Here is a 10,483-nt window from a genome sequence, read left to right on the forward strand (position 1 = left end):
ATCTTACTGGTCTCAGCATCATTGGCGGCATGACATTGTTCCCATCTGCATTGGAGGTAAGTACCAAGTAATCCTGACTGTTGTTCTTATTATTCTGCATGTCATATGTTTATGGACTATATGATTTCCCCCGAATATTTCTCTGTCATGTCTAAAGACGATTTTGTTTGAATATAGAAGCAATCTGAGTTTATCATGCTTTAAGGATCTGTATATGTACAGTATCACTTACGAAAAATGCTACGGAATCTTTTAGACTGCAAAGCCTCACATTATTGCTTGATATTTTATTTAACAAGGTTCATGAAAAAGTAATAAATTCGTTGCTAACTGATAGCTTTCATTACAAAAAGGTTATCAACTTTTTTCATTTTTTATGTAAAACAGCGGAAAGTTCAGATTTCTATTTTCACGTTGTTTCTGTAAGCCTATATTCAGGGATAGAGCCAGGAACTAAAGTTACGGGGGGCAAAAATTTAGAAATTTAATGTACAAAATACCTACTTAGTGCTTACCAACAACGTGAACGGGTAATTAGATGAATTGTTAAGTTTGTTTTGATACTTTAAAAACAAACTAATCAAATGCTTGTAAACAAATTTGAACAGAAAATTCATTAGAAACTAAAAGTTCGCAACAATCAAAATCATAAATAAAATGTATAAAACCATAAACATAACATAATTAAAAAATCATCAGACACATTACACAACAAAAAATTAGAACATCAGAATATGTTATAAATTTAAAATTTAACCCTCAAAGTTTAAGAAACTCAATGAATGAAAAAAGAAGAAGAAGTTATTTTGATATAAGTATTAAAAAAGGACGCAATTACTAACCAATAATCGAAGAAAACGAGTTGCTAGTTGAAAATGTAGTTCGGAGTAAGTAGTTGCTAGCCGAACTGAAACTTTTCTTCATAGGTACTTCCTTGTTTGTGGTCGACGGATCTCTGGTGAGATGGTAGCTAGGAAAAATAATAGACAGATTAAGCATTAGGGTTATTTAAAGATTTGGGAATTGTTTTTCAAATTTTGCAACTGAGTGATGGGAATGGTGGAAGGAATGAAGATGATATTTGTTGTGTAATTGGGTAATGGGCTGTTGGATACTAAAACAAATCTTTGGGCCAAGTATAAAATAAGAAACTGATTTTACAATTGTGATGGGTTGGTGAATGGTTGGTGGGCTAATGAACTAAAATTAAAATATTTCAATATTTTTTTGAGACTTTTACTGGACATGGGCTTGGGCATTACATATTCGCAAAATTAATTTTCGAGGTGAAATTAGAAGCCTTCTTCTGGCAGCAGCCTTTTCTTTCCCCACCAGAGCCTATTTCCATATCCTAGAGAAGACACTTGAAGAACTAATTTTACCTTTATCCCTTGTTTGGTTTAGTTAAAAAAATAATTTTTTAGTGAAGTTTGATAAAAGTTGATGAAAATTGTGGCCGAAAAGTTGATAAGATAGTGGGTCTCATGAAATTGTTGAAAATGAGATTGAGGAAAAATACGTTTTAGAAAGTGGGAAACAAACGGAGGGCTTAAAGCATATTTGGTAGGGAATATTTGATTGAAAACAAGCTAAAAATCTCGTTTATTATACGTCTAGTCATACTCTACACCAAACATGCACTTGAATTGTAAACGGGTCCCACAGATGGCCCATAATGTCGGTGTTTTGTAGATTTATGTCCTTGTATGGTTGGATAGAAAATTTGGTTTCAATGTTGGTTAACTGTGTCATTGTGCAGGGAGCAATAATGGGGCCACTGATGACTACTGTTGTAACAGCTCTCAAGGATTTGTATGTAGAGTTCGTGTTGGAACTACCGAAGGAGAAAATAAACTAGTTGGTATTGTTCTGGAAACTCGGGGGAGATTTGATCCTGTGCTCAAGCTGATTTGTTGGAAAATTGCTGCTGTAACCGTCTCGAGTTTCCATTTTTTTCGTAGCTCCCTCCAACATGGCTTGTTTCAGTAAATTTATATTGATTTGGGGTGTCTCTGTCCCTTACATCCCTTTAATTGTAGCATCGCTTGGTTGTTTATAGGAAAAGTGTACATTAATGCATGTAAAGAAGAGAAGTTGTTTAATCCCATTGTTATATAACGAAATCAAAGTTGCCGTTGAAAATACTGAAAATTTTCATAATTCATGTTTACACAGATGGTCAATTATGATTGAGATTCAACTGAAACTTGGTATCATATTCGAATTTCTGCAAGCCACAGGTTGAAAGCAAGTCCTTTGTCCTATGTCTTGCGGACGAAAATTTCACGTTTATCTTATTAAGAAAATGCTCTACAACATAGCTTGTTCTTAAGGGTTCGTTTTACGGCGCTTTTGAAAAATTCAAAAATTCCTTTTAAGACTAATAAGCTATTTTTCACTTGTTTGGATAATATTCTTTAAAAACTGTCTAATTCAAAGAGCTTTTAGATGAAAGTTTTTTTATGAAACGATTTTACAAGAGGTATAAGCAAAAGCAGAAATCAAACAGGCCCTTAGTAAGAAATGTTTTACCACTAAAATATATAGTATATACAATGATTCTTTATATATATATATATATATATAGAGAGAGAGAGAGAGAGAGAGAGAGAGAGAGAGAGAGAGAGTCTATTTATAGTTATAGATAATGATACTTGAGCCCCATTTTTATGAAAAAATACATTTTAGAATAGTGGATTAATGGAAAATATATGATTGAAGAATAAGGAATTTTTTTTTATTTACGTGTAATATTATTTTATGAATAGTGTGTGATTGAAAAGAAGAGAGTGAAAAATGCATTTTGAGAAGAATGAGAATCAAACAAGATATTATAGTTATATACCTTTGCGTAACTTTTCAATATCAGAGGTGTTAAATAGGGATAGTCGACGCGTCTCAAGAATTGGTCTAGGCTCAACTCAACCCACCATGAGCGAGTCCATTGGTTGGGCAAGTCGAATCGGCTCACAAGTCACTCGCAACTTGTCTCCTTTTCCTTCTTTCTTTTTTTAATTTTATTAGTTGAAAATTGCATTTTGTAGCTAAAACGCAAGCCTAAGGCGAGCTCGCTCACGAGTTAACTCGTTGGAATTGGCGAGGTACTCGCACTAGTGATTCAATGTTGGAGCCACTCCACTTTAACAATCCATAAATGGGACAGATCCGGCGTGGAATAGGGTCCATGCGGGCCCACATATTGATGACCCAAATCCGTACAGATTAATGGATCAGCCCATGGTAGGGCACATATTGGACTGCACTGTTCTGGTAGGTATAGAAAAGAGAAATTCACATAAATAGCACCAAGTGGAGGAAAATTAGATTGTGTGGCAGAACTAATTTTCACATTTGTACGTCCTATTATAATAAATAAAAATAGGATAATTATATTCACATCATGGATTTTTATAGATTGGCAAAATTTTAATTGCAGTACAGATCCTCAACATTTGCTCATTCAAGTATGTATGTCCTAAACTTTTTTTGGGTTGAATTCATACTCTTAACCTTCAATTAAATAACATATCTAGTATCTAATGATGGGTTTTGACCTAATATTTAGCGTTCTTAGAAAATAAGGAAAAATAATTAATCGCACTTTTCTATTTCTTATTGCTTTTTGCTTATTTAAAAATATAAGGACAAATAAATCTTTTTAACCGATAATTTGTGATTTTCCTTTTTACTAAAATAAGTACGAACCACATACATGATTGCCTCATGTTATGCTTTGCTCTAGTTATTCCTAAATTTGTTTCGACAATTGCTTAGTTAAATTATTTATTTTAAAAACAATTCTTACTTTACTGTTACATAAATAAGTTGCTTATTTTCGATCTTGAATACTGCAAAAGTTATTTATTTACTTGTAAATAAAGTTTGTAACCTTAGGCAAACACGATCTAGAGACTACTTCTCTACCAAGTAACTGATTTATGTTATGTTCAAATCCAAGTGGCTGAAATTTTTCTATCATGCTGAAAATAACATTGATTTTATCATAATAAATTTTTTTACACATAACATATCCGCTAATCCTTTCATTGTATTACACGTGGCAGTTGGCTCTATGGAAAGATCTAGTGGGCCCTTGGATTTGTTTGCCAACCAGTCTCTACCCGCCAGAATTCGAAATCTTCTTTAATAATATTTTTTTCTTTAATATTATTCTTAGTTTTAGAGTATAGCGTGATTAACCCGACAAGGATGATCTGTGCTTTGTTGAATGTTCAATGGATAAACTTTTAGAGGAAACGATACAACATGATATCAGAAATCTTGATTTTAAGTATTTTTACACCTTACATTATGAAAAATTTTGCAGGTTTTTGACAAAAATGAATTTGACGTTAAGTTGTCGAGCTTAATTACCATTAGAATGTGTATTTTTTTCCTTATGAATTTCTTTTCATTGTAGAGAATTACTACAGCACGAAAGAGGATGTAGTTTCACATTAAGTCAAAGATCTATAAATCTTGCATGATCTTATGCCTGTTTGCTTTTTGCAATTTTATTGCTCTCGATGGTATAGAATTAGGATTAATAACTCTCAACATTTGATAAGTACTCGAAGGTCACGTTGAAAAATGAACTTAAATAAATAAACGTGTCTGGTCGTCCAGCATGTTCGAAGAAGCTGCAAGAGGCAACAGAGCTTTCAGCTTTGCTTACTGAATAAACAAAGCCCTCTCTGAGAAAGTTAGGCCACTGGTTATTGTTATATCTTCCAATTCACTTGGATTCAAAGCAAAAATGTTTGATTTTCAGTCACCATCTCATCTGCTCTGCTGCTATTGTTAGTTGTACCCCTCACCCTTCTGCTCCTCAATCCTTTTATTCGCAACTCGAATCCATTCATTTCCTTGTATCCATTTTTTGGTGAACATTAGGTATTTCTTGATGACACCAGATCAGTTATGCAACTCTAGCAGTGCAGTCTCCTTTACACCAGTTTTGCCACGGGCTGTCGAACAAAGAGATATATCAGCAAATAATTCAAGAAACAGGGCTGCCCCTTTTACTACTTTCTTAGTAAGAATAGCCATGAGAGTATCAAGATCAAGGTGTTACAGTTTCTTGAGAAGAGTTTTTCATTACCAGAACGGATCAAGATTGGATCTCGGGTCGAATCCGTTCAATTCTCGAACCTGGATGTTGATGGAATTTCTTGCTTTAACCGTTCAAATTACTCTCATTACATATGCTCTGTGCATCACCAAAGATGAGAGACCGGTTTGGCCCATGAGAATATGGGTTTCCGGGTATGCTTTAGGGTGTTTCTTTAGCCTTATTCTCCTCAACTGGCGCTATCTGTTCTTTTATGCAACTCAAAGAAACAATAATCCCGGTTTTTCTGATATTGAACAGCAAAGAAATGTTCAAGAATTAAGGTAATTAGCACACTTTTTAAATGTAAATTTGTTTCTTATCATAGATTCATAGTATTATAGTACTGATATGACGATACTATAATTAGAAGTATGCAGAACATGGATAAATGCAGGACATGGCTTGAACTTTTATTTGCAATATGGTTTGTAATGGGGAATGTTTGGGTGTTCGACTCGCGGTTCGGGTCATATCGACAAGCTCCGAAACTTCATGTCCTCTGCATATCACTGCTTTCTTGGAATGCCATCAGCTATTCATTTCCATTCATACTTTTTGTGTTACTTTGCTGCTGTGTACCACTGCTTAGCAGCTTCCTAGGTTACAACATGAACATGGCATCCCATGATAAAGGGGCATCTGATGAGCAGCTTGCCAATTTACCAACCTGGAAATATAAGGATGTTGGCAAGAGTTTCGAGCTTGGGAATCCAACCAAAGACAACGAAAATACAGTATGTTATCTTTCTTGGTTATATAAACCTTGCTATGATGGATATCTCATGTATATTTATTACACCTTACAGAACATGCAACTGATATTTTGTAAAGTTGTCGATCGCTACCCTATCTTTTCAAAATAGGTTAAAACTTCATATTTTCGGAAATCTATCATATGTAACATCTTTCTTGAAAACTAGATATGATAGTAATGAAGTAACTCAAGATTTCAGCAACTTCGGAAAGAAACACAGAGGTTTTAGGACCCTTTTGGCAAGACTTTTAAAGAGTCAAAAGTTTAGATAATATTATGAAAGTTTACAGAAAGTTGATCTAGAATAGCTTTTCCAGAAATTCTTCTAAAAAAAGTAGAAGCCCTTTGAAATGAGCACACAGTATTTTAATCTATTGATTTGTAAATTGGTAAGTAATTAGGAGCTTTTGAATTTTCTGTGTTTTAACAGGAATGCTGTATCTGTCTGGCCAAGTATAGAGATAAGGAAGAGATTAGGCAATTGCCATGTAACCATATATTTCATTTGAAGTGTGTGGATCAATGGCTCAAGATTATATCTTGCTGTCCTCTGTGTAAACAAGGACTAGAGAAATAACCAACACAAAAAAAGAGAAAATAGCAGCAGAATTTTTTTTCTTTATTATAGAAAAATACACAAGAAAAGGGAAGGTTTTTATATATATGTATATTCACATTTGTATGACCTTCACATGGTTACCAGAGTGAGTGAATTTCTTGTACATTGAAGCTCACCTGTAACCAAAATTTATTTGCGAATGCATGAGAGAGAGTTTTGTTTGTGTAAATGAGTTTTACTGAGAAGAAGAGAGAAATTTCATTTTTTATGACTTTTGAAAAGTCAAAAGTCGCTTCTGAGGTTAAGAAGCTACTGTTTATGTTTGGAACCTTACATAAAGAGAATACTGGAAGACTACAACAAAATAAAGGAATGATTGGAGACTTCAATAAATGTCAGTTAATCAAATACATTACAGTAAAACTTTGCAATACTAGAATTTGAATCGCACAGAGGTCCATCCTAATCTGTTGACCTAATCAAGGTTGTTTCGGATGTCAATGTGTTTCCATAATAGACTTTCTTCGTAGAATCATCCCAGTAAACCTGAATAAAGGGAAAATGCCGAGGACAAAAAGCGCAAGAAAGCAATGTGAATAGTACAGCGGACATAATCGATGATGCATTAAAAGATATATAGTATACATCACGTAAAAATCACAAGATAGCCTGAGTAATTAAAACCAAATTTATAGAATCATCGGAGGGCCGAAAAGCGGAACATCCAAGGAAGAATCCTATTTTAGAAGTAGCCTCTTTCACCAACCAAAGAAATACACTAACATAGAAAAATCATTTACAATCTGCCTGAGCTTGCAGTAGATTTGGTGCTCACTTATGACTTACAAGCTATCTAATGGAGATTTGATTCCTTCAAAGCCAAACAATAGCATTTAATTGACGCAACACGGACTCTTTTTTTTTTTTAAAAGGACAGGCTAAAGGTCTTTCTTTATTTTCTGATTTCATCTGAATAGTTTCCGTGCATCTTTTGCAAAAGGAGACAAATTGACAAAAACCAAATGACAGAACACAAAGGAACATTGGTCCAAGTTTTGTGTCCAAGGGCACGTGTATGAAATCTTTCTTAGAAAATTCTGTCAACACCTCCTAGTTCCCAGAAGGAAACAATAGGATCTGAAAATACCTGCCATTCAAATGGAAGACCTCTTGAAAGTGCAGCTAAATCAGGTTGCTGATTCCCTTCTGTTGCAACATCTGATTCACTCTTTTCAGTATCATTCATCTTTTGGGATCTCTTGTGCTTCACTCGTTCTCGCCTGTATCATAAAGAACAGTCACATAAAACTACGGGAATGGACCAATGATGAAGAAAAAAGTCAGGACCAGGTATCTAAAAACTTGCTTCACACTCAGGCTAAGTATTAATAATTTCTAAAATTTCATATACTAGCGTGATGTCTAGAAAGTCCAGGACCAAATACCAAGCACCCCCCAATGGCTGAAAATTAGCATTATCTTTGGCCTCTCCACTGGCAATCTGCAATGCTTGCCATTCCTGCAATTAAGCTGAAATTAAAGAAAATGATGGAAAAACATTATTCATCAATACTGCAACCAGATGAAAAGATTTACAAACCTCTATTTCAAGTTGTCTTTTCTTCTCTAACATTTCATAGGCATTTTCAGGTTCTTCTTCCTCCTCTTCATGCAACTCCTCTTTTGCAGCTTTCCACTAGAGAAACAGGGAAAAAAAATTCAATTACCTACACACTAAAACTGCATGAGACATGTACAAATTCACACTATGGGTTTAAAGGGTTACCTTGTCAACCAAGCTAGAAACCTTTTTACTAGATCTCAATGTGGATACCACTGCAGCAGTCCGTTTTTTACTACGTGGAACTGAGATGGCAAAAACATACACATAAGTTGTTTGCCTCAACAAACATGTTAATGTTAAATGGAATTGCTTAGGTTCTCATGTACCATGGAAATTTTCAACAATTACCTTTAGATTGGACCTTAGAAGATGTTGCTACAGTAACAATAGCAGTAGTAATTGAAGAGGTTGATGAGATGAGACATTTTTAGTATTTGAAGTAGTTCCTGAGGCTTTGATAGAGTGTTGAGAATCAGGAACCCCTGACAACTTGACAGTTGCCTGGTCAGCCTGAAGAACATTAGCTATTGTCTTGGGTAACAAAGTTGACCCCATTTCTGCATGGGCATCAGAGGATCCAGCTGTTTCAGAGCCAAGGCTTTTGAGAATAGTTTCACTATGCATCCCAGAAGACTCCACAGCTGTGGCACTAACCAACAAAGCAGGATTTACGGTTCCATTTTGAAAGCCGTAATATGCAGCAGATTCAAAGGGGTTGACTACTAAGGGAGCAGGACCATATACATTTGATGTAGGATCAAGGGAATTTCAGCAGTTGAACAATAACCAGCAGAAAAAAAAGGCAGAGGATTAAGAAGAAATAGGCAGCAAGAAAGGGGGAGAAGACCGGAGAAGAAACAGGGGAGGAGAAGGGAAAAAGAGGGAATACTTAGGCAACAAACCAAGCAATTTACTTCATCAATTCATCAACTGATTTTCAATCCAATTACAACCATATAAATAACAAAATAATAAACCTAATTTGAGGGCCTGGCCAATCCCATATACAAGCCCAATAAAACATAAGACCTAAAATAAATGGAAGATAAAATGGCCCAAACAAATGGCCTGATGAAGGATGATGTCCGCATCAACTCTCCGGAGATGGGAGAAAACTCGACCCCGTCGAGAGGGTGAATCACAAAAAAGCTACAGTCAAGCTGATACTCAAAATGCAAGTCATGCCACGGAGGACGATCTTTCTGATAAACCAAGTATCGAAATTCAACAGTTGATAATGGTGAAAGGTGCAGCTTATCCTCAAAGCTATGATCCACTCAAGAAGAATGATCTCTCTTTTTAATCAAATACCGATATTAATCTCCAGATAGTAAACATTCATGCAACTTATCTCCAAAATCTTTACGTGATTGTGCATAAAGAGGAGCGTAAGAAATTAGCACCGAAGGCTGGCCTATAGAGACAAAAGATTGCAACATCGAAGGCTCAAAATGGCCCCGATCAGGAAACAATTCTTCTACATTGAACATATAACTTTCATTTAAGTGAGATGACCAGTCAAATGAAAAACCTTTATAAAAGGGATCCAAAAACTGTTTTCACATTTTTAGGAAATCGGATCAAAGAAACTTGCAATAAATTATAGTACTTGTTAATTGAGTATTCTAATTTATATTGCATATCGAAAGTAAACTAAAAAATTTCATGATTCACTAAGCATGAAATTTAGGAACATTGCCAATATAATGATGAGCTAGCACAGCGTGTCGATAATTAGTGGGCAACATCCTAATGTCAATAGGAAGAGTGTGCAATTAGGTAATGACCTTAGAAAACGTGGCAACCCGTGGAGTCTCATGTAATTGAGGAAGAACTAAAACAAAGTCAACATGAAAGTCATACAACATAGTAGGTGTTGACCCCAAAAAGTGCGCCAACAGATGTCGGTCTCACCCGCGCTTGCGTGGGCGAATGTCCAACACGCTAAGACACGTGGACGGTCTAAAATGAGCGCGTGGGACGGTGACGTTCGAAATCCGGCGGGTTGTTCGTAATCCGATTATACAATAATTACCAACCGGTATTCATAAATGTATATGTAAATGTGTATAAACTCGATTTGTGTATTGCAAGTAAAATGAGAGAGAGTTGAGTAAATGTAGTTCTTTGTATTGATTCTTGCATTAGCCTTTTGATATTACACAAAGGAAGTATTTATAGTAGTACATATGAAATGGAAGCCCTTGGATGAAGTGGCACGTGGCCTCATCTTTTTAGTTCAAACATCTTTTCCTAGGTATGGGGTTTGACTTGCTAGCTTGCGGCGCATTTATTGCTTGTGCAGGGCCTCCATGCTAGTGACAAGACTTGACCTTTATGCTTATGACAAACGTTCCATCAATCATTCGAATAAGATCTATGCAGGCGATCTCTTGGGAGAAGTGACCATGGAGGATGTTTCCTTGTGGTTCA

At 35.4% G+C, this 10,483-nt stretch overlaps 2 protein-coding genes and 1 long non-coding RNA gene across 4 annotated transcripts; 2 read left to right on the forward strand and 1 right to left on the reverse strand.

Moving 5' to 3' along the window:
• LOC111370744 lies at window positions 1–2,144 on the forward strand. The gene is made up of 2 exons (XR_002698491.1): window positions 1–56; window positions 1,760–2,144. It is a non-coding gene; the product is annotated as an uncharacterized LOC111370744 (long non-coding RNA).
• Window positions 2,145–4,587: 2,443 nt separating this feature from the next.
• On the forward strand, window positions 4,588–6,694 carry LOC111370745 (E3 ubiquitin-protein ligase At1g63170-like). Of its 2 annotated transcripts, none has more exons than XM_022992603.1 (3): window positions 4,588–5,394; window positions 5,484–5,847; window positions 6,298–6,694. In XM_022992603.1, exons 1-3 carry the CDS (start codon window positions 4,904–4,906, stop codon window positions 6,442–6,444), a joined length of 1,002 nt encoding a protein of 333 aa, XP_022848371.1. In that variant the 5' UTR covers window positions 4,588–4,903; the 3' UTR covers window positions 6,445–6,694. The 2 variants fall into 2 exon arrangements, with proteins under 2 accessions (XP_022848371.1, XP_022848370.1); XM_022992602.1 differs by having other exon boundaries at window positions 4,590–5,394; window positions 5,481–5,847.
• Window positions 6,695–6,780: 86 nt separating this feature from the next.
• LOC111370144 lies at window positions 6,781–9,074 on the reverse strand. The gene is made up of 9 exons (XM_022991842.1): window positions 9,028–9,074; window positions 8,838–8,938; window positions 8,552–8,772; window positions 8,399–8,477; window positions 8,213–8,292; window positions 8,027–8,122; window positions 7,872–7,945; window positions 7,574–7,706; window positions 6,781–6,972 (listed from the first exon to the last, which is right to left on the reverse strand). The coding sequence occupies exons 1-9, from the start codon at window positions 9,072–9,074 to the stop codon at window positions 6,889–6,891; spliced, it is 915 nt and encodes a 304-aa protein (XP_022847610.1). The 3' UTR covers window positions 6,781–6,888.
• Window positions 9,075–10,483: the final 1,409 nt, after the last annotated feature.

This window comes from Olea europaea, chromosome 21 (genome assembly GCF_002742605.1).
Source record: "Olea europaea var. sylvestris chromosome 21, O_europaea_v1, whole genome shotgun sequence".
NCBI classification, from domain to species: domain Eukaryota; kingdom Viridiplantae; phylum Streptophyta; class Magnoliopsida; order Lamiales; family Oleaceae; genus Olea; species Olea europaea.

Bases quoted from the DNA above. Each gene is read 5' to 3' on its own strand.
- LOC111370745 (XM_022992602.1), top strand. From the start codon at position 4,904: ATGACACCAGATCAGTTATGCAACTCTAGCAGTGCAGTCTCCTTTACA. The intron at 5,395-5,480 runs GTAATTAGCACA...TACTATAATTAG, and splicing joins AGAAATGTTCAAGAATTAAG to AAGTATGCAGAACATGGATA. The intron at 5,848-6,297 runs GTATGTTATCTT...GTGTTTTAACAG, and splicing joins CCAAAGACAACGAAAATACA to GAATGCTGTATCTGTCTGGC.
- LOC111370144 (XM_022991842.1), bottom strand. From the start codon at position 9,074: ATGTTTTATTGGGCTTGTATATGGGATTGGCCAGGCCCTCAAATTAG. The intron at 8,939-9,027 runs GTTTATTATTTT...TTGTTGCCTAAG, and splicing joins TGGCCAGGCCCTCAAATTAG to TATTCCCTCTTTTTCCCTTC. The intron at 8,478-8,551 runs GCAACTGTCAAG...TTCAAATACTAA, and splicing joins ATGTTCTTCAGGCTGACCAG to AAATGTCTCATCTCATCAAC.